This window comes from Eptesicus fuscus, chromosome 4 (genome assembly GCF_027574615.1).
Source record: "Eptesicus fuscus isolate TK198812 chromosome 4, DD_ASM_mEF_20220401, whole genome shotgun sequence".
NCBI lineage: Eukaryota > Metazoa > Chordata > Mammalia > Chiroptera > Vespertilionidae > Eptesicus > Eptesicus fuscus.
In genome coordinates, this window is record NC_072476.1 from 53,863,055 (window position 1) to 53,890,469 (window position 27,415).

The window sequence follows — 27,415 nt, forward strand, 5'->3', positions numbered from 1 at the left end:
CAGTGGTCAGAGTGAGACCATCCAGATTACAACTCTTCACATCCATAAGAGATACACTCAGGGGGCAGACTCAGTGAGCGCCAAAGCCCCACTAAAGCAAGTCTTGCCCTATAAGGGTGTCTCCAGCACAGAAGTTCTCCCATTGTAGACACAGTTGGTCCTCACAGCCAAATGGCCTGGAGGTCAATTCCTCCCAGTGACACCAATAGCAATCAAGGCTTAACTACAACAAGACTGTGCACACAGCCCACAAAGGGGTGCACCAAGAGTGTCCACCTCAGGTAACTGGGGAGGCTGAGCTACTGGGCCCTATTGGACACATAGCACAGAAAGCCACTCTATCAACACAGGGAAGTAGCCAAAATGCGGAGACAAAGAAACAGGTCACAAATGAAAGAAATGGAGGAAAACAAACTACTGGATATAGAGCTCAAAACCACGGTTATAAGGTTACACAAGAATCTTCTAGAAACCTCTGAGAAATTTAGTGAGACCCTCAAGGATATGAAAAAGGACCAATTAGAAATTAAGCATACACTGTCTGAAATAAAGAATAATATACAGAGATCCAACAGCAGACTAGAGGATACCATGAATCAAGTCAAAGATTTGAAATACAAAGAAGCAAAAACCACCCAACCGGAAAAGCAAAAAGCAAAAAGAATCCAAAAGTATGAAGATAGTGTAAGAAGCCTCTGGGACAACTTCAAGCATACCAACATCTGAATTATGGGGGTGCCAGAAGAAAAGAGAGAACAAGATACTGAAAACCTATTGAAGAAATAATGACTGAAAACTTCCCCTACCTGGTGAAAGAAATAGACTTACAAGTCCAGGAAGCGCACAGAACCCCAAACAAAAGGAATCCAAAGAGGATCACACCAAGACACATCATAATTAAAAATGCCAAGGGCAAAAGACAAAGAGAGAATCTTAAAAGCAGCAAGATAAATAGTTAGTTACCTACAAGGGAGCACCCATATGATTGTCAGCTGATTTCTCAATAGAAACTATGCAGGCCAGAGGGAGTGGCAAGAAATATTCAAAGTGATGAATAGCAAGAACCTACAACCAAGATTACTCTACCCAGCAAAGCTATCATTTAGAATTGAAGGTCAGATAAAGAGCTTCACAGATAAGAAAAAGCTAAAGGAGTTCATCACCGCCAAACCAGTATTATATAAAATGCTGAATGATATTCTTTAAGAGGAAGACAAAGAAAAAGGTAAAGATAAAAATTATGAACAACAAAGTGACAACAAATACATATCTATCAACAAGTGAATCTAAAAATCAAGTGAATAAAAAATCTGATGAACAGAATAAACTGGTGAATATAATAGAATCAGGGGCACAGAAAGGGAGTGAACTGACAATTCTCGGGAGGAAAGGGATATGGGGGGTGTGTGGAAAGAGACTGGGCAAAAATCGTACACCTATGGATGAAGACAGTGGGGGCGGGGGTAAAGGTAGAGGGTGGGGTGGGAACCGGGTGGAGGGGAGCTATGGGGGGAAAAAAGAGGAACATCTGTAATAATCTGAACAATAAAGATTCATTAAAAATAAATAAATAAAAATAAAGAAAAAAAATGAGTCCACTGAGCACATGAAATATGTGACCAAATATACTGTCATAACTCAAAGAACTTAAGGAAACAAACAGTTCATACAGAGATAGATATAGGTGGTCAGAATGACTATGGCAAAACAACCATAGGAAATGCAATATGAACTAACAGAGTTCAGAAAAGAAAAGAAAAGAAAAGAAAAAATAAAGCCATCCCAGAAATACATTAAATTATGAGAAGGCAAAGAGGAGATAAAGTGGAATGATTTTTCATCTCAATTAAGCAGGGATTCAAAATAAAGCATTTAAATTGCTAAGCATGTAATAAAGGTATAAACATATTTATAGGCACAAAGTTAAACACAAGAATAACCAAAGAAATAATACAATCAAATAAAACTACAATAGAGGAAAGGCAGAAGAAAGCATTAAGTATACTAATTGGACATTGCTCAATTATCAAGGAGTCAATAGCATCTAAAAAACTTAAAATGTATTTCAAAATTAGAGTTAAGAAAACCACTAGTGGAAGAGAGACCTATAGTAAACATAGATAAAATAATATAATATGGTGTACATTGTTGATTATTCATGTTATCCATCTCTCCCACCCTTTCTACCTGAACCCTAACTTGGGTCATATATCCATCTTTTCGTCACACCATCTTGTGCTGTAGGGCAGTGGTTCTTAACTGGGTGTGATTCTGCCCCCCAAGAGACATAATGTAATGTCTGGAGACATTTTTGATTCTCACAGTTTAGGGGGATGCTACAGACACATAGACCATCAAATTTCAACCCACACTACAGGTTTTGCAGCTGTGATGCAGAATAAAGAGACTGGCTCCAGACCAAAATCCTAAGTGATCTTTCAGGCCTTGCCATAGGCAGTTACAAAGGTGTTGCCTAGCAGGCTTCATAGAAGACTGTTCTACCCACAGTCTTCCAAGAGAGCTGTAGTCAAGGAGTCAGGCCCCCTGAGCCAGCATCTCATATGCATACCTGTGTTCCTAACCCAGGCAACTCCAAAGGCCTCCTGATCAGCGGACCTTGACTGAGACACCTTTTAGCTGTCTTCACTGAGATTCCACTCCTAACCCGTCCCCCTCCCCCTGCCCCCAGTCTCCAGGGTTCATAAAATGGCAGGAACCTTTAGTACAGTGCTGCCAGCAGTGAGACCATTTCCTCCATCTGAACCACATGCCATTTGATTGACCTTGCCTATTCCGCGGCAGAAAATGCCACAACGAGGAGCCAGCACTACATTTCTTTTTGGCCTCTTGCTTAGATTATCACAGTAAGTGAATAAAGACTTGTTGTTTTCATTTTGGCTCACTGTCTTAACTGATGACCTCAATCCTTGCAGCTTGGCACAGGGATACTGCTAAACATTGTACAATGTGCAGGACATCCTCCCACAAGGAAGAATTATCTGGTCCCAAATACCAACAGTGCTGAAGCTTTGGGGGAACATGGCCCAGTACCATCTCCACAACCAGCATTCTCCTGGAGAACGTTACTCATTCAGAAGTAGACAGATGACCACACAGATTGGCCCTATCACATTGAAGTGTAGCAGAGGATTTCATTCATATGTGGAATTTAATGAATAAACTGGACTAATAAGCAAAAGAGAAACAGACTCATAGATAGAGAGCAGACAAACAGCTCTGGTGCGGGGGTGTGGGTGGGGGTTATTGTTGAACAAAAAAGAAAAAAGAGAAAGAACTCATGGGCAGGAAAACAGTGTGGTGATTACAGGGGGAGGAGGATGGGTGGATGTAGAAACAAATAATAATTTGCCATTTAAGTCAGTCTCTGATTCTGGAAATAAAATATTTTAATTCACTTAAAAAATAAAAGTAGGTTCCTAACTCCCACTATGAGCACATTAACCACATTTTCACATACAAAAAGCTTAGATACATTCGACTGTTTACAAGACATGTCTCTGTATAATACATTTACATTCATGTGAAGTATATGAACTTACATAATTGTATATATTTGTGATTTCACATCTGGTACCTTTTAAAACATGTAATATGATTATTTTCTAAAAGTCAGTTCATATATGTTGATTTAAGGTTAGTAGAGTCTCTTTTGAAGAACTGTAATAGTTGTATTCATATGAGAATTCAATAATTTTATAACTATAAATTTCAAGCTAACGCTTTAGCAGTTTAAGTACCTGACTGGCAATGCATGGAATTCTTATCAGGTTGTATTGTTTGGTTTACAGTTTAAGTCATTATAAGTGGCATATAATTAACTATTTGCGCAGAGGAAAAAAAGCACCAAGGATAATATTTTTTTTCACATCATAGATGAAATCACAACACAATCTTAATTTCCCTTTGAAATCTAATCACTTGAAAAAAGCATTTACTTCAAATCCTCAATCTTTAAGCTTTCTTAGTGAAATCAACTGATAGACTAGAGATAAGGATGGAGTAAAAACAGATGCTATGTATAATCTGTACTAACTACAGAATTTAGATAGTCTTCTCACATTGATGAATTCTATTTCTGAACTGAGTTCCTTAGATCTAAAAAGAACTGAAAATAAATGTTACATTTATAACTTGTCACCTATATCTCTTAAAAAGACACTCTAAGGATGACTTTCTTGCCAATTTGTGGAGCAAAATTTTCCTGATGAACAAAAGCACCTTATGGTAAGAAAATATATAAAGAAAACATTTTCTACAAATTAATATACAAATTTATGCACATAAAGGTGTAGCTATCCCAGCTGTATCTGTAATATTTTAAATAACACACAATAAAAAAATTCAAAGCATAGATTGAAAAAAATAATCCATATCCTATAACTCCAGTTATTAAATATTGCAGCATATATGTAATTGTAACAACTGGTGGGTGGGGGGAGTTTGTAATCTAAATGGTCAATATCTCTTTGGAAATGTACTTTTTTAAAGCCTGAAATATGTAATCCTGACCATCAAATTTCAACCCAAGCTACAGGTTTTATAGCTGAGATACAATCCATGATACTGAAAGTGAGTACAGAGGCCACTTCACAGATTCTTCATTAAACAGCATTACTGGAGCCACACCGGTACAGGCCAGCTGGGCGTTCATGTTCCTTTTCTTCCCACAGGCATACGGTAAACATCATATTCAGAACAACAGACCTCTATCACCATAAGTTTTGCTACTCATAAAATGCTAATAAACATGGTTTTAAACATTTCCATATCATGGCAAAGGTTTCTTACCTGAAACTATACAAAGAATTCTCTAGATTCAATATATTTTTAAATGAATACAGAGATGTAGAAGAAGAAACAGAAATTACTTGCTTTGACAGTTTTTAGCCAAGGCTTATCACGTTTTTTTCTAATGAACACATGATTTTTGTAAGTGTAAGGATTTCTAGCTCCGGCTAAGAAGATTTTATTTCTTCTTCCCAGTGTTTTTTTTGTGTTCATGCACTTCTGTTTTGCTACTTATAATCTTTTTTCGGGATGAGGTATTAGGAGCTGCACTAGAAGGTCCGCTGGTAGCTAAACAAAAAAAGAAAAGAACTATTGCTTAGATTTTCACAAGCAACCAAAGGGTAAGTAATACTGATGAGTGACAAAATAATAAACTTTATGTTGTTACTATAATGTAAATGAAACATTGCAAACATTTAATAGAGCATTTTTAACTTTTGAGAATTCAACACCAATACAGAAAAGTAATGTCAATGGGCTGCATTCACCAAACACATTTTTTCTTTTCCCTCTACATTCTTCCTGGGAAACTCATTTATTCCATCATTTTTAACTAACATCTATTGTGCTAACAACACTCAAATTCATAATTCTGGCCCAGGCCTTTCCCCTACTTTACGATCTAATATTAAAATTATCCTACTAGAAATCTCTATATAGATATCTAACAGGAAACATAAACTTAACATATTTAGAACCGAAGTCATCATTTTCCCAGTAAACATCTATTTTCTCCTATATCTCCTATCTCATCCCTATTTAAAAAGTTAAAAGGCTAGAAAACTAGAAAATTTATTGGCTTAGGACTCATCCTTCTACATGCAAACCAACATCATACTCTAGTGAGTTATCAAAAAGCAATTCTAAGCTGAGTTACACTTCTATATAAATGGGTAGGCTCGTGTCAGACCAATCTTCCTGCACATAACAAGTATTAAGTCTGAATAAAGTATGAAAACAACTACCTGAAGACACTGAACAGTGAACAAAGGCAGGCACATACTGGAAAAAAATCAACACTTGACAGAAGTGAACATCATGAGATGTATATCTCCCCCAAACCCACCCCTAACTCCCAACTCCCTTTTTAAAAGCTTTTGGCCCAAGGACAGGATCCAGTGTGCACCATGTAAAATGGCTAACACTCCAACATAAAACTCTGTCATACTAGCATGAAGAACCAGAAGACGAGTATTGGGAAACTACAGCTGCTGGAAAGTCAGAGAGCCTCCAATTCTTTGTATAAAACAGATTAAATGTATGGCATGAGTAGAGCAAGCTCTAAGAATTCCAGCTAAGGCCTAAAAAAGTGAGTGACAGTGGAGCTGTCAGCCACTTCAAGGGGCAGAGTTTTGCAACTTGAGGTCAGTCAAAGTTAACTCTCTGCTTGAGAAAAACCAAAACAACCCAATACTCTTTGGAGGAACATAACAGAAATAACAGAGTCCAAAGTTTCTATAATATATCATTCATAATGTCTAGGATATAATCCAAGATATTCAATATATGAAAAAATAGGAAAACATCTTCCTCCTTGACAATGGGTAAATTCATAAAGACTAATTCTGAGGTCAGCCATATTAGCAGGCAAGAACTTGAAAGCAACTATTTTAACTATGTTTAAGAACAAAATAAAATATGCTTATAATGAAAAAAATATAGAAAATCTCTGAAGAAAAACTATAAAGAATAAAAAAGAATGTCTAAAATTAAAGAAAAAATATCTGGAATAAAAATTTACTAGATGGGTTTGACAGTATAATGAAAATAACAGGTAAAAGTGAACAATAACAAGTTATTACCCCTCCCCACCGCCTCCTAAAACACCCTTTCATATAAAATGATGCCTAAGCTTAACAGAAAACCAAAGGAAGACAGTCCATAAATTAGTTTGGAAAAATGTATGAGTATGCAATACATTTTATTAACAGATGTGGGGGAAGGAGAAGACAACAGAGAAAAATGCATATATATCAAGAGGCTACAGTAAGATTTTAAAAATATATATTTTAAATGATTTTTAGAAAGAAAGGAAGGGAGATGGAGAGAGAGAAACATTGATGTGAGAGCAAAACATTGATCAGCTGCCTCCAGCATGCCTCCTACCAGGGATGTGCCCAGACCAGGAATTGAACCAGCACCCTTTTGGTGCATAGGATGATGCCCAATCAACTGAGCCACACCGGCCAGAGCTATAGTAAGATTTTTTAACTGTTAGGATCAATTAACTTCTTAAAGTGTAATGATCCCACTTAAAATAGATTACACAGTTAAAAAGCAAGCTAATTGCTATACAGAATCTATAAATTCACACATATGCCTAACCTGGTTTGCTGCTTGCTTTAGTACTCTTTAAGGTAGCTGGTGGTGTTGGGAGGATCTTTGCAGGTGTATATGTATTTAAAGATATTTTTCTTCTCATTACTGGACTGGAACGTGAAGCTGTGGAGGCTGGAAAAAACAAACAAAAACAGTGGTAATTCAATAATTTTATGTCAATTCCATCTTTACATTTTAGAAAATTTCTTATGACATGTTTCACAGATATATGTTTATACACAATAAATAATAGGGGAAAACTGACAAGACACGGTTTTCAGAATAAATTCAGCAAATTCCTCTTTCCTATAGGACCTTCTCTCATACTCTTAGTCAAATACATGTTCTGTTTATCTTGTAAACAATAAGCATTTGACAGCATTCTCCAAGGAATGCCAATAAGAATAGAGCAACAATTTTATCCTGCCCTAATAGAAACTCAGATTCTTAAGGGATGACAGCTGATAGCATAGTTTTATTGGCTAGTAACAGAAGACAGAGTCCCAAACTGTTTCTCTCTCAAAAACATCAAGTAGAGATTCAGAAATAAATAAACACAATAGATTCATCTATGAACGATCCTATTTAAGAATAAACTAACTAGATTACAAGTAATTAAATAAACCATATTGTCTTCCTATATTACCCAGCTAAGATGTATCTTCATGCAAGGGAATTGTACAGATTGTGTTAACTTCCAGCTCTAACTTATCCAGTTGGCATTCCCACACCTTTTCCCTCAATCTGATACTGTCAGTGCCCCATTATAAACCATCTAGTTACCACAAAAGTAATTTTGTCCAAGGTTAGGAAAAAAAACTTTTGTAATGATAGAAGATTAATATTTTTTTCCTTGTAACACCACAAAATCAAAATAGTTCTATATTATGATGCTACTTACTTCCTTGACAAATTAGGGAATTAAGTATAAATAATATAAATACAGGGTGGGGCAAAATAGGTTTATAGCTGTGAGTACATGAAACACTTAGTTTATTACTATATTATTATTTATTAATTATTGTACTTTTTCTATACGAACAACTATAAACCTATCTTTGCCCCACCCTGTATATTGTGATTACTAAATATTAATTCTGCAATTACACTATAAAATACAGGATTCAGATACTTCTATCATAACTGGCATCCTATTTGAATATTCAGAAACAATAAGGAAACCCATACATTTTAGAAGACCTGGGTTGTAGTCTTGCTTGACCACAAATTGGTTGATTTTTTAGCAGTGTCATTCTAAGTGTTTTCCTTTAAACAGTAACCTTTTCTCAAATGTTAAATAAAATGGATCAAAGCAAATACTCTAGTTCAGTGGTTGGCAAACTCATTAGTCAACAGAGTCAAATATCAACAGTACAAGGACTGAAATTTCTTTTGAGAGCCAAATTTTTTAAACTTCTTCTAACGCTACTTCTTCAAAATAGACTTGCCCAGGCCGTGGTATTTTGTGGAAGAGCCACACTCAAGGGGCCAAAGAGCCGCATGTGGCTCGCAAGCCGCGGTTTGCCAACCACTGCTCTAGTTGAAGAAGCCCTGAAAGACACATTCAGTACCCCTCTCTTTCTCTGGAGCTTCCAAAAGCACTTGGGAATATAGTCTGAAGACCAATGAACTAGATTAATTCTAAAGTTCACCCAATTCTATGAACTGCATTAACAATATTTACTTTCTTACCTAGTTCCTTTAGTAAGTAATGGCATGAAAATTTAAGAGAGCCACATTAATTGGACTACATCTTGTATCCATGATATAGAGGAGAGCTTATTAGAACTGAAAAAGGAATTTAATATTCTTCATTTATTTACCTCAGTATACACTCTGATGAACTAAATTCACTAACCACAGATATAAAGCCATCAGAAAATAACAGCACCACACAATAAACCTTAAAAAAGACCTTTTTGTACATATTTCACCAAAATATTTTCCAAAACAAACCCATTATTACTGCTGCTATTATCTTTAAGTCATTCCTTAAAAACCTTCTAAATTCTAATTAGCATTGATACCGGAAACCAAGATGGCGGCATAAGGTATACACCTGTACATGCTGCCTCTCACAACCACACCAAAACTACAACTAAAAGACAAAACGACTGAGAGAAGCCAAGATGGCGGCATAGGTAAGCACCTACACTGCTGCCTCGCACAATAATTTCAAAACTACAACTAAAAGACAGAACAGACATCATCCAGAACCACAGGAAAGCTGGCTGAGTGGAAATTCTACAACTAGAAGGAAAGAGAAAAGCTCACAGAGAACCAGAGGAGCTGCAAAGGGCTGAGGTACGGAGACACGCACGCAGAGAGGAAGGGCGGCTGAGTGCCTGGCTGGCTTTCTCTGGCGGGAGGGAGAAGGAAGCTCCCGACTGCACTGAACCCCAGTTCCGACTGCATTGAACCCCAGTCTGGGCGAGCCCCTGAGGACCCAGGCTCTTACAGGGGAAATCTGGACTGTCAGGCGGAAACTCAGGGGAGCCGCAAAATGCAGAGGTCTGGAGGCGCGCACACAAGTGCGCGCAAAGAGGACTGACTGCTGAGTGTGCCACTGGCTTTCTCTAGCTGAGGGAACCAGAAGCTCCTGACTGCGCCAAACTCCAGTTCTGGGAGAGAATCTGGGAATCCAGAGTCATTGGGGGAGAAACTGGACTGTCTGGCACCGGGCGAAACTCGAAGGTGGCTTTCTCTCAGAGGTGCTTGCAGCGATTACCAAGGGACAATGAGACCCAGGGGCCTCATAGGGCAGGGCTGACAGGAAGCCAAGACTGTCTGTTCAGCCCTGAGACTCTGCCCCATCCAAGCTGAGCACAGAGCTTTTGCAATTTTGCAAGTCTTGTCTCATAAGGCTGTCTCCAGCATAGAAGTTCTCCCGGCATAGACACAGCTGATCCTCACAGCCAACTGGCCTGGAGGTCAATTCCTCCCAGTGATACCAACAACAATCAAGACTTAACTACCACAAGGCTGTACACACAGTCCACAAGGGGTGCACCAAGAGTGCCCACCTCAGGTAACTGAGGAGGCCGACCCACTGGGCCATATAGGACACCTAGCACACAAAGCTACCCTACCAACTCAGGGAAGCAGCGAAAATGTGGAGACAAAGAAACAGATCATAAACGAAAGAAATGGAGGAAAACAAACAACTGGATATAGAGTTCAAAACCATGGTTATAAAGTTTTTCAAGAATTTCCTAGAAAAGGCCGATAAATTTAGCGAGACCCTCGAAGATATGAAAAAGGACCAACCAGAAATTAAACATACACTGACTGAAATAAAAAATATTATACAGAGACCCAACAGTAGACTAGAGGAACACAAGAATCAAGTCAAAGATTTGAAATACAAAGAAGCAAAAAACACTCAACCAAAAAAGCAAAAAGCAAAAAGAATCCAAAAATTTGAAGATAGTGTAAGAAGCCTCTAGGACAACTTCAAGCGTACCAACGTCAGAATTACGGGGGTTCCAGAAGAAGAGAGAGAGCAAGATACTGAAAACCTATTTGAAGAAATAATGACAGAAAACTTCCCCTACCTGGTGAAAGAAATAGACTTACAAGTCCAGGAAGCGCACAGAACCCCAAACAAAAGGAATCCAAAGAGGATCACACCAAGACACATCATAATTAAAATGCCAAGGGCAAAAGACAAAGAGAGAATCTTGAAAGCAGCAAGAGAAAAATAGTTAGTTACCTACAAAGGATTATCCATATGACTGTCAGCTGATTTCTCAACAGAAACTACACAGACCAGAAGGGAGTGGCAAGAAATATTCAAAGTGATGAATAGCAAGAACCTACAACCAAGATTGCTCTACCCAGCAAAGCTATCATTTAGAATTGAAGGTCAGATAAAGAGCTTCACAGACAAGAAAAAGCTAAAGGAGTTCATCACCACCAAACCAGGATTATATGAAATGCTGAAGGGTGTTCTTTCTGAAGAGGAAGATGAAGAAAAAGGTAAAGATAAAAATTATGAACAACAAAGTGACAACAAATATATATCTATCAATAAGTGAATCTAAAAATCAAATCAATAAAAAATCTGATGAACAGAATAAACTGGTCAATATAATAGAATCAGGGGCATAGAAAGGGAATGGACTGACAATTCTCGGGGGGAAGGGGGCGTGAGGGGTGTGGGAAGAGACTGGATAAAAATCTTACACCTATGGATGAGGACAGTGGCGGGGGGTAAGGGCATGGGATGAGGGGGGGGGTCAAGTGGAGGGGAGCTATGGGGGAAAAAAGAGGAATATCTGTAATATCTGAACAATAAAGATTTATTTAAAAAAATAATTAGTATTGATATCTACTCTACATTCTTTCATTTCATATGTAATTTTTGAAATTAAAGCCTACTTCCCAAAACCTAAAGTGAAATATTTTAGATCATACCAAGATTCCTCTCTGTTTCAATTAATGACTGAAAGTTGACCTCTACTATCAGAAGTGGAGGAAAAGGGAAAGGCCACTCTACTGCAGAAATGCAGGGGCACCATTTGGATAGAATACCATGTGAACAGAATTCTCTCGAAAAGCACATGTGGTGGCCCAGGAAAGGAAGGAGAGTAACAGCAAGATATGAAAGTGGCTTTCATTCCAAGACCTCCGGCTTTATTCTTCCAAGAAACGTATTTATAGCATTCTGCTTACAAAAAGGAAAATAGTGCACACAGAAAATTTTTATCTTTTTAAAGATATTATTAGAACTAGCAGGTTCTTAACTCTAAGCAGAGCACTGTCTCCCAAAACTAATGCATCTGACACTGGAAATTTCAATGTGCAGAAGGATCTCATTGAGCTGAGAATGACAACAGCTCACACCTAAAATGTAACCCTGAACATTTCCTAAAATGAAATCCTTTAGAATAGTACTGCAAGATGTTTAAATGTATTACCAAAATATGTTTTCTCAAATGATAAGTTTTGGAAAATCTGGGTACACAGGTTTCCTTACAGAAGAACCTTAGCTGTTGTACTATACCTCCAAGAGGGGTTGTAACTCCAAGAGGTATAGTTACAACAGCTAAGGTTCTTCGGTAAGAAAATCTGTATTATAGGAGATAACACAGTTTCCAAAACTCAATTAGCCATAAACCCCTTTTTATCACACACACAAACCAATTTCTTCAGAATATTTTCTGAAGAACATAATTTGAAAAAAATGTTATAGTCACTTCCTTCTTAGTCAAAAGTTCTTTATGAATCAGTATGAGTAATTACCATGGGCATGTGTGCATGTATATGGAATATTTTACAATTTTTTAAAAAGTTCATTATAAAATGACATATAATAGGAATGTTAAAAAAAGACCCTGACTCTATATTATGTTGTTGACTTCTATTGCGGGGCCTTAGTTTTTTTTTCCCTTTTGCACAAAAGTTTTGAGAGGAGTCAAAAAAAGTGGTACATTACATATTACAACAAAGAATTCCAAATAATGCTCCCTTACACCCCTTTCTCTCCTAAAATTCTATTTGCTACCACTACTTGAGTTTGTTTTATAATTCTTTTTGTATTTAGATAATATCTATATCCCCCAAATCAAATAACAATAATAATTTTCCTACAGCTCTCAGGGGCCGTCTGTGGAACTTCACTTGATGGAGAAGCAACGGAAGCAAGAAATTCATCCACCTGCTTTAAAGACAGGGCATTGTGAAGAGTTTCTAGAGGACAAATAGATGGCACCATGGAATACAACTCAAAGCCTGGAAAACAAAAGCAAAAACTAAAGTTGGATATTGAAAAAAATCAGTAATTAAAAAGGAATCAGAGCATTGTTTAGAACTGGACAGTTTAGGTCTTTGTAGTCTAGCACATGCAAACACACGGATCTCTGAAGTCATGACACCAGATGCTATGCAACACAGGCCTGGAACAAGATGTGACACAGATTTCATTTTAAAGTAATCACATAGTACAGCATGCACACAATTTCATTCTGTATTTTCATAAAATCTAAAAATAATACTTAAAGAAAAATACCTGGGGAAAAAAGAGAAAAAATTACAATTTTCCAGTATTTTACATTTTAACAGCAGTTCTATTTGAGAGGTGAATAAGCTGATGCCATGATGTGTCCCTGATGCCAGGATGCTAAAGGTAACATTTTTTGAAAAACAATATGTAATTACTTGCCAAGAGTGATTTTATAGACTTTTCTAGTCTTACCAAGGCCAACAATACTCTCTAATATGAACCCAAAAGAACATTAACTTATGCTGAGATTAAAATTCCAGAACGTATTTCACCCACCTTTAATGAATTAACACAATAATTCTATTATCGGGAATTGCTAGCTGGGTGAAGTTAGGTCAAGTAAAAAGAAATACAAAATATACATGTTTGCATTCAACAATGGCACAGAAATACAAAAATTTCTTGAAACAAATCATGCAGATATGTGTTAATACCATCAGTAAAACAAAAGTGTTTAAATATAGAGTTTTCTTTTAAAACAAATAGGATCTAGGTTATTTGCCTTTTATAAAAATGTCTTGTCTACATATTCAACTGAATGGCTTTTAAAATTGCTTTCATATGCAACCAAAATAACAAGTCCTTTTGCATCTATTCTTTCAAAAACACAAATTAATTTTCTTCCAAAGAAAATATTTTTAATACTTAAAGTTTTATATTAAAGTCAAATATTATCAATTAAAAAGTAAAAATTAAACTCAAATGGGCTGCAAAATTGTGCTTCTATAATAGGCATGTGCTCATTTTAACACTGGCATATTTATTTAATTTTGGGAGAAAATATTGACCCAAGAACTGCTTAATTCTTAGCTGGAATAGGAAAAATTTGGTTAAAAAGAATTTAGCCTTCCTATGAATATAACCAAAGGATTTACAAAATTGGAATGTCTGATTTTCAGGTGCAAACCAAAGTATGACAGAACATACATGTACTTTTTTAAAAAAGCAACAACTATTAATACCATAAGAGCAGCTAAAGCACCTAAACACTAAAGAAATTAGGTTTGCACAAGTATTATTATTTTTTTAAGTATAAGATTCATGCAAATAAGTGCTAACCCTTTCTTTGCAATTAACAATGTGGTTTTTATCCTTTCCTTAGAATGTTTATAAGTCTTCTGTAACAACTATTTTCCTGCATTTGCCTGTTACTTTATAACAGGCAAATGGCAATATAATCAAGTTCTTCTGGACTGCATTTCCCCACATTTATCTCCAGTAAAACATTTCCTTTAATGCACAATGAAAGGGTTAGCGCAGCAATTTAAAAAGCCACCTGCTGTCATGTTTAGAAGCTATGAAAACATACCACTGAAGCCTAGAAATTCCACAGAAGAAACGAACCAGCACCTACAGAGGTTTAGATGTTCAGCACAGAGGCCCAGATAATAAGGTAAAGTACTGTCAGAAGATAACTTGTTTCACCACGTTCCTTGAACTAAAGATGGAGGCAGGGGTAAGTCCATGATATATGTTAAGACGGAAATAACATGAAAGTTAGGAAAAATAAAAAGTGAAAGAGTCAAATGAAAATTCATAGGACAGATCAGACAACACAATATAAAAAAGGAAAAAAAAAAGACCCAAAAGAAATATTTCTTGAGTTGAACGAAATGCATTTTATATGCAGTAAGTCTCACAATGTGTGGAATATCCACATTCTTTAAAAGCCTAAGCCAAAGAAATATAAAATTATTATACTTTCGGTTAAATCTAACAACAGTACTTTTTTTAATAGCTTCAATAAACACAGATTACTCCTTGCAATATAAAACTTGCAATACTGGCTATAAGCACAAGCATTCTGCACAAAAACTATATTTAGTCTTAAATCTGCAAGGTCTCTTAGAATTTTATGACTTCTTTTTTTCTTGTGATTTCGATTCTCATGCAGGTTCTTTAGAAGCTGAAGTTGTATCAAATAAGGATCTTTTTCTTTAAAAAGTAGCATTTAGATAGCTACAATGAAGGGAAAACACATTAAGCTTTGAGGCTACATTTTTACTTCTTGAGGATGAGATCTTATACAACCTTCAAGAAGTATTAGTGCATTGTTATTTAGGTGTGCTATTAAAGGATCTAGAAGGGAAGAATGATAAACTTGTGTTCAATCCCTTAGTTTCATACAAGTTTTTTAAAGATCTGACTTGAATTTTTGAAATACTTAGTAGTAGTTAAAAAGAAAAAAAATGTTCCAGGAATAAAAATACCTTTATTCTGGATAACCATAAAAACCTGTATGTTTTCTTTTAAATTCTTAATCCTGAATTATTTAAAAACTAGAGGCCTGGTGCATGAAAATTCATGCACGGGAGGGGGGTTGCCCCCTCAGAGTCTGGGAGCCCTCAGGGGCGGGAGGCGACCGGTGGTCAGAGGAAGGCGACGCCCCATCACACCTCTGCTGCTGCCACTGCCAGCCTTGGTTACCTGAACCTTGGGTGGCCCTGAGTGGCTGGGGGGCTGAGGAGACTGGGGGACTCCAGAGGCAGCCAGGCTTGCCATGTGCTTGCTGCCCTGGTGGGGCTGAGGGGACTGGGCACTGCCATCTTGTGGCTGTGGGCAGCGCCATCTTTGAGGGCGGGGCAGTCAATTAGCATATTCTCTCCTTATTGGCTGTGGGTGCCACCATCTTTGAGGGCGGGGCAGTCAATTAGCATATTCCCTCTTTATTAGATAGGATGATCAGTAAACACTCCCTCTTGCCTCATAAGAACAAGCTCCATGTATAAAAGCTGCAGCAGTGCAACAATACGGTGGATAAATAATGGCCACAAAACACCTTCCTATTCAGCCTCAAAAACTCAATTTAATTGAATTGGCTTTCCAGATGTTTAGCTTAGTCTTCTTCCTATCAGTGGTTCTCCAAATTTTAACAAAAAGCAGTGGTACCAAAAGAAACTGGTTGCTTGACAACAGCAAACATATAAGTGAATGCTGGATGAAATTTTCAGAGTGCTCCAGACCAAGTTGGGTTTTGCTTCAGACAAAAAGGCAGGGATAAATGATGCCACACAGTGAAATCCGCATCCCCTGGTTCCCAAGAACGTCTCAAAGATACATCTCATTTGGCTATTTGATGAGTGTGGCTCTTTATTTGTTAAATAGCTCAATAAAACAACCATGTGTTCAAAAAAGAAATTAGGAACAAAAACAAATTAAAATTATTATGAATTAAGAAAATAAATAATACTAATTAAAAAAATTTTGTGTAGACTGATCACCTCAGAAATTAGAAGGAATTTTCAGGTGCTGATTTAATATTAAAACTCATCATCATTGTGTTCATATAAAAGTCTGATGAGTAGTGTTAAATTATTGTGTAAATTAGAGCTAAAAAGAGGAGCCAGACAGTATCAGTACTTTGGGTGAATTATAAGCTGGAATTATATGCCAATTGAAATTAAGGATGGAGAAATGAATGATACTGTATACCCCAAATATTGAAATAAAATAAAAATAAAAAAGGATGAAGCAGGGGAGTATCTTTTAAAATAAAAGCAAAACGTACCATTGGTTGGGTGTCGAGCAAATGAGATAGAAAACCTTTTAACAGCAGAACCGCGTGTGGCGTCTGAGAAAGAGAAAAACAGGTACCTGAAATTCGTAACAGCTACCAAAAGAAAGACACTTAAAAAAAAGGGGAAAAACAAATATAAAAGGAGGTTAGTAATAGGTGACATGCAGAAAGGACAATGAGAGAAGGTAATAAGCCAAATACTAGTTAGAAGAAGTAAAATGACTTGATGAAAGAGGCAAAGTATTTAATGAAATATACAAAAGAAAGAAAAGCAGGATGAGCTGGCAACTCTGACAAATCCATGTTTTACCGACTAAAGTAAATTTGTGGATACATAAGAAAAAGTTTTCAATAAAGCTAATCCTGAAAAGGCTAATTAACACTCCTATTAACAAAAGGGACAAGCTTCCTTGAGCCTCATGTGATTGAAAAAACAATAATAACATTCTAAATACTAAAACTTAACTTATATTAACAGTAGTGAGAGGATCTGCTTCAACTAGGGATGATTCTAAAATATTCTCATCCTATGTTTATTTTTATAAATATTGCCAATATATATTTTTCTATTTATAAGATCAATCAGCAAAAATAAGGATTAACTATGAACAAAGTTGAAAAGATCCTAGATTTATTCTTTATAATAGGGCTTATCAACTATCTAAAAGAATAATACACATGATAAAGTTCTAAATTTCACATTTCAACAAACTACTCATTGAATAAGTACTGTTAAGTCTAACTATAATTCATTCTTTGATGAAACATGGATCCAAGCTGTGGATAACAGAAAGGATTGATAGTCTTTTAGGCAAAAGATGCTAGGATTCCACTTGATTCAGTCAATGGCCTTAGGCTTGCCTTTGTGAAATACTGCCTCCTCATGGGTGTGTGCGTGGGTGTAGGTATAAGTGTGCATGTGTGCACATACCATCTATGCAGCCAGAAGAGGTCAGCTTTTTACGATGAGTACGAGCATAATCCTGTAGGTTAGGTGCGCTTGAAGAACCCCCGAGCACCGAGGTGCTAAACAGGCCCGCACAGTGAGACCCTGATGGGAGTTAGAGAAAATACATACAACAACGGGTGTTCTTCCATTCACATTGGGAATTCATGCAGCATGCAATAACATGGCTCTTACCACACGTATTTGGCAGTGCCTTGAATAGGCTCACAATTTGCTTGTAATGTCAACTTTAATACAATCAACTAGCGCTATTTATCATATGTACAAATGAGGGTATTTAACACTGGACAAAATGTTATCTTTGAAGAAAATAATATGTCCATACAATAATTAGATATACACATACTAAAAGTATTAAAACATTACTATAAAAATTAATTTAGGATGATAAGGGATTCTGTCAGTCAATTTGCATGAGCAGGCCATAGGAGGAAAAGTGCTCCGAGCACAAATTAAGCCATATTAAATCAATATTTCTGGATGTATGTCTTTAAATAAAGACTTTCTAATTTAAAATTATCAATATTTGTTATGATATAAAACAAATCCAAGTTTACTTATTTGTGAGAAGACCAGGTAAAAACTATTCCTTTTAGGTCATCCAGGCTTAAATCAGTTTAAATTCCAATACTTAAATGACTTAAGATCTTTAATAAGACCCCAATGAAACACATTATTAGCATATAAAACACAGCCAGTATAAATTGATGCTTAATTTGTAGCAGAAGTCTTTACAACCAAGCAAAACTTTTACTACTGGGTAAGGATTAAATAAATTTCTAGCTAATACATCATAATACATAAAGGAAGGAGAAATATATACATATATACTTGTATATATGTATATATTTCTGACAAGGTATTGTGAAAACAGTAAAAGCTATCAACATTAGCTATATATAATTAACTAAAAAAATATCTTCAAGTAGGTAGGCATCAATAGACAGTTCATATACTTAGTATAAAGATCATAGTACATACATAGTTGAAACTTATTTATGCTTTTATTAAACCTAATTAGACAGCTATTTCCAGAAAATAATATGCCATCACCTCATATAGTTTATCAACAATGAGCTTAAAAGCAAATAAGCTTAGAGAGGTCTTTTTTAGTGTTGCTTTGTTTGAGTGTTAGCAAAAAACCAATTGTGTTCTATAAGTCAATAAGTAACACTGCCAACTGTGCATTAGTTTTGCATTGGTTTTCCATAAGAGATGATCACAAGGAAAATTAATAATCCCAGATGGGGTCTGAAACACTCCCTACTTAATTTTTTTAATCAGAAAAGAGGGATCTTTTTTGTATGTAATAGCTTATTTTCATCTTTATCAACTGGGAAAAGGAAGTTACTTCCTACATTGAAACATGCTGGGATTTTAACTTATAGAATAAAAGATTAAAAACTAGCCTTGGCAATTGAACTAAGTAGTTTATATTGTGGGCATTCAAAGGGTTATAAAACAAAACTAAAGGCCATTTTTAATTCATTTTACCAAAACTTTGTTGTATATTTCGAGTTTTACAACTCAACATTTCTAAATTAGTGTACATTAAATTAAACAAAAACTAAAGCATAGCAATTGGTCATGCTTTCACCACTGAAGAGTTTTACATGTGTGCAAAATAGTGAGTTTAAGGTTTGGAATACAATTTTTTCAGACCACATACCTACAGTAGGGTTCTGTTTCTGTTCCACAAGAGTTCTTGGTGTTCGTAGGTAATTAGCATTTTCAGATACAACCTGCACAAGGAAAGCAAAATAAATGAGGTAAAACAGTAAAATGAATTCAAAAGTCCATATTTCATTTGCAGCCTGTTCCAGACAGACAAAGGTTAATAAGCTGTATGATAAATATTAGTAGAAATACATAGAACATGAAGATCATGCAAGATCCCCTTCTGAAGGGAGTTCATTTCATATGAGATCCTTGCAATGAAGTGGTGCGAAGCAGGCATTCAAGAATGAAAGATCATGTATGAAGCAAGACAGATGAAAAGAAACAATTAATAGATTGATATAGTTTCACTCTCTTAAAAGAAGCCAAATGCCCACTCTTAAACAGCTCCTGTATTTGAAGGGGGGAAAAACAATCACAAACAAAAGAAAAGACAGACAGAGACTGTTGAGGTCACCATACAATTATTGATCCATGCACAGGCTTTATCAGAGTAACCTTTAAATATTCACAGCCTTAATGGATACCATAATCCCTTTTCCTATAATCAAAAGCATTATATTTCCAAAAGGAAATTGCTGAAATTCTCGGAAAAGTCATGTGTAACAGGCAGACCTTCCATTGTAAAAACAAAACAAAACACACACACACACAAAAAAAAAAAAACAGAACAAAAGACAAAAAAAAAATAAAATAAAAGTAATCTTTTAAAAATTCCAAATGTCATCACAGAGAGTCCTTCAGAAATCATTTTATTTGACCCATATTGTTGATGGGCAGACATAAATTGCCCCCTCTTATATTAAAGAAAGCATTAAAACATTATACAACTTAAAAAAAACCCAATGTATCCTTTCAATTAGATACTTCCAGACAATGGAATAACGAGAGAATGATCAGTGTTAGATGTATCCTGCTAATTAATACAGGGCCACATAAATTTTGATATTTTAAAAAATGTTCATTCTCAGCAAATTCCAAGTGGAATCTCATTTTTCAATTATGGGGGAAAGGTTATTTTTCTTACCACTGAATTATGTAATTTTGATTCTGAATGTTTTAAAAGATAATTAAGTCAAAGAAAGATTCTGTTCTTTTTAAAATTTTTACTAACAAATTAAAATACCAGGAGTGTAAATTTATTAATTTTTAAATCCTGAATATTTAAAACCCTCCCAATAAAAAAGATGAACACATGCAATTTAAGTGATTTATTTCCCTCAAATATTTTTAGATATCACAAGCATTTTAAAATAAACACAAAATTAAAAACAAGAAGGATTTACTCTGATGTAAAATAAGGGATTAGATGTCCTCAAAGATAGCTGTTTGTTGCTCTGAATGCGGGGAGGAAAATGTTTAATGAAGTAAAGTTTAAAAACCTGTTGCCATGAGCCAAAAATACTGGATGTGAAAGCCAATGATTTGGGGGAGACAGGGGAAGAAGTGATTTGTTCCCCTGATCTGCGTCTTCGACGCCCAGTACCCACACCACTGGTATAATGCAGCCAGGTACCAGTACCCTCTGGGCTAGACACACTCAGGGGGCTCTCTTCCTGGAAGTGAGAAAGGGGGTAAAGAAAAAAAAAAAAAAAAAAAAAAAAAAAAGCAGAGCATGCAAAGTTAGATACAACAGAGCCAATGACCAGAAAGAAAAAAAAATACAGTTTGTTCGCATTTGCTTATCAATGTTTTAAAAACTATTAAACAGTAATTTGGGAGCCAAATATTTCAATATCTGAGAAACTGATAGGAATGATATAAATCTAATTGTATTGTGATAAAAATTGTGAGAATTACCTTATTATCTTAAATATACAACATATATTTATACTGCTTAATAGTTGTTTCTTCCCTCTTAAAACTGGAGATTTAAAAAATGTTTATCTTAGCAATTTTAAAATATGAAAGTATTCTGCTTAATTTTGTATATTCAAGAGGTTTTGTGCTAAAGTGGGTAAAGTTTCCAACCCAAAGCATGAAAAAATTATGCACAGGGTGAAAGAGATTTCAATGTATATAATGTAGAAAAGAAAATCTGTCTGCCAGACACTAAAAAAATTTAACCATTAGATGGATTCAAATGGTACTTGTTTACACTTTCAACACTATCTGTTTATGTACACCCTCCAAAGATTATTTATAGAGTACAGTAGGCAAAACATGCAGCAAACATTCTCATTTTATATGTTTGCATGTTCAGGTTTCAGACAGTGAGGACAGAGTAAAATCTACTTGCACAAAATGAAGAGAATAGTCTTTTTCTCTGTGTGTCTTTTGGAAGTACAAACTTCTGATATCCATGCAGATGGCTGACGCTGGAAAGAGTCTTCAAGGTTTTACTTGAATAATTTACCTTATGAAAGTAAAAGTTTAGCATGGCATAGAAATAATCTCTTGAAAGCAACTATTTAAGTATTTATGAGAAAATATTTATAAATGTATTCTGTGTTTTAAGAGTTAACAAAGGGCAGTGATTTTGTTGAAGATTTTACAAGTACAGATGAGTTGCAAAATGATAGCTATATCAGTGTTTAAGGCTTTTTGGAGTGCAGGAGAAGACTGAATGGTGAAATTCTGAAAATCCGATTAACAGCAGATTGCTTTGTTCAGCATCAAAATCACTGCCCTGAAGTGGTAGCTTAGGTTATTTTCTGAAATTAAAGATACCTAAACATAACCCCAGGTTTCATTGTTTTTAATTAAACTGTAATAGAACAAATAACCCATGTTCTATAATTGTTAATCATCTTCTATTATAATTAACTTAAAATATTAAATTAGTGGGAACCCTGACTAGTATACAATTTCCATTATAAAATTACAACAATTTATTGTATTGGTAGATGCTTTTTCTATACATAACTGTCAAATTGAGGCACAGATATATTTGAAACTTAAGAATCATAAGACACTGTTTGTATAATTTGGGGCCATAGAAATGAGCATAATTCTTTTTTGTTGTTGTTTATATTCTTATTCATCAACTGTTAGATAATGTTATACTCTTAAGACTTGGTACACTTAATTAGCAACAAAATATATTTTCTGCCTTGGCTGGTTTGGCTCAGTGGATAGTGTCAGCCTGCAGACTGAAGGGTCCCAGGTTTGATTCCAGTCAAAGGCACATACCCGGGCGGTGGGCTCAATCCCCAGTAAGGGTTGTGCAGGGGCAGCGATTAATGATTCTCTCTCATCATTGATGTTTCTATCTATATCTTCTCCCTACCTCTCTCTGAAATCAATAAAAATATATTTTTAAAAAGCTTTAAAATAAAAAAAATATATATATATTTTCTAACAAGATGTTTCTTCTGTGTTAAAGTTAAATTCTTGCTTTATACTTCTACTCAAGCATTTAGAAAACAATTGTAAGCTCTGATCTCAATCAGTGCTTGGAAAATCATCTGACAAAGAATATAGATAATCTAAAATAAAGGCATTTAAAGTAAAAATGTATACAGATATTAAAGACTTACTTAACAAGCTCATTCAAACTGTTCAACTTTCCTTTTAAATGTTATTTTAGTGGCTATTTAAATGTTATTTTATTATTGAGCATAACAATTAGCTTTAGTTATTTAATTGTAGATCTTAATACAAAGGTAAATTTTTCAACTATAACTATATCATCAAATTTCAAATTCCTATATTGATTTTTGCAATCAGGCTAACAATTTAGAATTTCATATCTTAATCTACAGTATCATTGGAATCAGTTGTTGCTGAAGCATCTCTGGCAATTTCTCTTTACTTTTAACCAAATATTATTCCTGATACATTATTAAAAAATTATGTCCTTCTCCATAATTAAAGCTGTATTTTCTTTTCTGTTTTATTAAAATATAGTTAGTTTACTATATGAAAAACATGCTCTGACACATGCACTTACTTCGTTTGTAGTCATCTTCCTAGATCTTGGAAGTGGAGACTTCCTGTGTATATGAATTGGCTCTGATACCATAGGTTTGAACAACAGCACACCTCGATCAACCTCATCTTTTTTAGAAGTATGTGGTTCGTCATCGTTATCAATTTTAAAAGATTTTCTGCCTTCATTCTGTGGGAAATGAATATACCATATAAAGGTCAGATAAAACAACAATCTCTTCTGATGAACAAATTGAACCACCAATTGGTATTGTCACTGAAAATACATATAAAGCTTTGCTTATTCAAGTAAATTAATAGTAATTAAATTCTTACAACAACCTAGTATTATTCTGGGTATTGTGAGACAGATGACAGAGTTGCTGACTTTAAGAAATACATATACTCTATGGAGAAATTAAACAATAATCCAACAAAAAAGCCATATAAAACAAATTGCCTAATTAAATTCCATTATATGCCCAAATAAATAAACAACAATAATACAGTAAAGAAGAGTAAAGATCAGTTTTGTTATACAGGAATGGCATCAACCCAAGCACGAACTAAACTTCATTCGAATTTATACATTTCAGAATACTTAAATTCTATGCCAAATATTTCCAACAAATGTGATGATTGCATACATAAATAACAATCATTTGATGACTCACTAAATATTTACTGAGTGGTACCATTCGCCAGGACACAGATTAATAAGATACAATCTCAGATTGCAAGACTCTCACAGTATATATAGTGTAGGAGACAGATAAGTTAAAAAACTTATACCAAATACCCGTCCATAATAGAATGGGTAAATTGGGGCATAGTTATACAGTAAAACACATATTTTAAAGCAATAAGATGGATAAACTAAAACTAAATACAATTACATCAACGAATCTCATAAACATAAAGTTAGACAAAAGAAGTCAAACAGAAATACATAAAACCCTCATCAAACTAAGTGGTATAGAAAATAAAGAGGAACTTCTTTAACTGGATAAGAGATATCTAAAAACCTGAAACAATCAACACAGTCAACAATAAGTCACTAAAAAACAAGAGTGCCACTGTCACTAAATCTATTCAACATTTTACTGGACTTTTGTCATCATTACAATCATATACTTAGAGATACAATCATATACATAGAAAATCATATACAAAGAGATACAACCGTATACATGGAAAATCCAAATGACTCTATGGATAAATTATTAGAATGATCAACAGTATGTAGTAAGGCTGCTAGTTATAAAATCTTTATACAAAAATGAGTTAAAATTCAGTATGACAATAAAAGAAAATGAAATTTACATAATTTATGATGGCATAAAAATATAAAGAACTTACGAATTAATCTGACAAAACAGGTCCAGCATTTCAAAATATCTTAATTTTATCAAAAAGATATAGTATCTAGCTAAAGATATACTAAGTCCTTGGACTAGAAGATCTAACACTGTAAAAGTGTTACTTCTCTCAAAATTGATCTGCAGAGTTTATGTAAATCTCAAAATTCCAAAAATTTTCTAGAACATTCCTCTTCACTTTAGTTTAAGAATGAACAAGGATGCCTAGTATCAACACTTCTATTCATCATCATAATGGTCTTAGGCAGTAGCACTTCACCAAAAAGCATATCCAAATGGCCAATAAACATAGGTGCTAATCTTTACTTGTCATGAGGATAATGTAAATTTAAACCACAATGAGATAGCACTACATGCCTCCCAAAATAGTTACATTAAAAACACTGGTCATATTAAGTACGGACAAGGATATGACAGTATCTTTAGAAAACAATTGGGAAAACTATTTGACTGTATCTTCTAAAGTTGAATTTATACATATCCTATGACCTAACAATTTACCTCTAGATGTATGTTCAAAAGAAATGTGTACATTTGTTTACCAAAAGATTTGTAAAATAGTGTTCATAAAAACATTCATCTTCATAACTTGAATTAGAAAAAAAAATGAAATGATTATCCAAGTGCAGTGGAGTAACACATTCCACTATATTTATTTAATAGAATCCTACATGGAAACAAAAACAAAGAACAGAACAGATGAATCTCACAAACATAATGGAAGAAAAAGCCAAATCTATTCCTCACCCCCAAAAAGCATATATTTTGTGATTTCATATATATAATATTTAAAAATAAGCAAAGTTAATCTATGACAATAGGTACTTTGGGGAGAAGATAGGGAGGTTGTGATAAGGACAGGGCATAATCTGGTCTTCTGGAATAATGGTATTGTTGTAGTTATGACTTGGCTGGGTGTTCAATTGTGTTCATTTTATAATATATCATTAAGGTATGTACTTAAGATTTACGTACTTTTATCAATATGTAATATACTTTAGTACAAAGTTTTAAACTGAGTACATATTTAACTTTGTAAGGTTACTATAAATATTAAAATACAATTCTTGCCAAGTGCTTAGCACAGTGTTTAGCATGAATTAATCCTCAAGTAAAACAATAAAAACCAAAACCAAAACCAAAACAACTGTAGTTTTTTATCCATTCTAAATACTGGTCTTAAAAATCCAAAATAATCTAAATAAAAGATAAAATTCAACCATGCCTAAAAATGTCCACCTAAATCATAATTTAAAAATGTAAATCATCTTGCTACTCATTACTTGAGATAAGAATTCTAGCACATGATAGAAAATTCTTATAGAAACTTCATGAAAAGCTAACACTGCAGTGCTCTCTTGCAGTCACCAAGCTCTGTGGGTTTCAGCATCATTACCTCTCTTGAAGCTGGTCTATATCCATAGCCGGATGGTAAATTTTTGTCTTCTTCACATCCTTTGGCTCCTGGACTAAAGTGTAATTCAACATGAAAGCGTTCCTCTGAAGAAAGATCCTAAAAAACATCACAGAACATTTGGAAAATAAGAAACTTAAAACTATTTATTTACCTCAGGTAACAAATACATATCGATAACTTGGTTACCTTGTTAGGATCCTCATAAAGCATGATAACGATCTGAGTCATGTAGTTGAGCTCATTGACAACATTTAAATAATCCATAGCTCGTTTCCACTGTTCATCTTTTGATTCCTGAACAAAAAATATATGGAAAACATTTTCTCATTTTGTATTACTTGAAGTAACTTTATTTTTATTATGGTAGTTTGCTTAATCCTGAGTGATATCACAAAGAAAGGTGAATATTTATATGTACAAATCTTTCAAAATAACTCCACTATATTTAAGTCTCAATAATTTACTTAAGCCTAAGTAAATTATTTTAAAACTATCTTAACAACGCAGCTGGCATGGCTCAGTGGTTGAGCATCGACCTATGAACCAGGAGGTCACAGTTTGATTCCCAGTCAGGGCACATGCCCGGGTTGAAGGCTTGATCTTCAGTGGGAACGTGCAGGAGCAACTGATCAATAATTCTCTCTTATCACTGAGGTTTCTATCTCTGACTCCCTATCCCTTCCTCTCTGAAATTCGTAAAAACCTATTTTAAAAAATAAAATTAAAAAACATCTCATGAGAAGAATTAGAAACTCTTGTAGTAACTTAACGTAAGGCTTCCTGTCAAGATGGCAGAGTAGGTAAAAGCGGTACTGTCATCCTCCCACAACCACATCAACATTATAACTAAACTACCAAACAGCCATCATTGAGAACCACCTGAAATCTAGCTGGACAGAAAACCTATCACTGAAGAAGAAGCCATGTAGAGACTGGTAGGAGGGATGGAAACACAGAACAGGCTGGTCCAACACACAGGTGGCAGTTAAAGATCAGTAGGGCCCAGCCTTTGTGGCTGTTGGTTGAGCATTATCCCATGCACCAGGAGATTGCTGGTTAATTCCCGGTCAGGGCACATGAATGGGTTGCAGGTTTGATTCCCAGTATGGCTATTCACATCTCACATTGCTTTAATGCCAAGCCACTAGACCAGCCACTCTCCACCTAAGCACTACTCTGGAGCAAAAGCTGCATCTGTGTGTGTTAAGTGTTTGGATTGGAGATATGTGCAAAGATGTATATATATTTTTTCAAACTTGATAAGAGAAAACATAAATTAGCATAGCATCGCTAAGTTTCACTAGATGTAAATTATTATAAATAATGAGTTTAAGTTAAATACTACACTATTAGTAAGAACATCATGTAATACCAAATTTAGTGTTGCAGTTATATTTTGCTAGGTTTTAATGAACAGATAAAATTTAATAAAATTTAGTAGGATACTCCTGAATAC

At 34.8% G+C, this 27,415-nt stretch overlaps 1 protein-coding gene across 1 annotated transcript in view; it reads right to left on the bottom strand.

Annotated features, from left to right (window-relative positions):
* Window positions 1-3,389: 3,389 nt before the first annotated feature.
* The window catches only part of PPIP5K2 (diphosphoinositol pentakisphosphate kinase 2), a 66,081-nt gene continuing 42,055 nt past the window's right edge, over window positions 3,390-27,415 (bottom strand). Inside the window, exons 22-32 of the mRNA XM_028149791.2 lie at window positions 26,146-26,253; window positions 25,939-26,055; window positions 23,186-23,353; window positions 21,533-21,649; window positions 20,676-20,849; window positions 19,286-19,358; window positions 17,581-17,700; window positions 16,641-16,703; window positions 12,721-12,861; window positions 7,135-7,260; window positions 3,390-5,097 (exon numbers count right to left, since the gene is read on the bottom strand). Coding sequence (XP_028005592.1) covers window positions 4,988-5,097; window positions 7,135-7,260; window positions 12,721-12,861; window positions 16,641-16,703; window positions 17,581-17,700; window positions 19,286-19,358; window positions 20,676-20,849; window positions 21,533-21,649; window positions 23,186-23,353; window positions 25,939-26,055; window positions 26,146-26,253 — 1,317 coding nt within the window. The 3' untranslated portion in view covers window positions 3,390-4,987. The remainder of the gene's footprint in view (window positions 5,098-7,134; window positions 7,261-12,720; window positions 12,862-16,640; window positions 16,704-17,580; window positions 17,701-19,285; window positions 19,359-20,675; window positions 20,850-21,532; window positions 21,650-23,185; window positions 23,354-25,938; window positions 26,056-26,145; window positions 26,254-27,415) is intronic.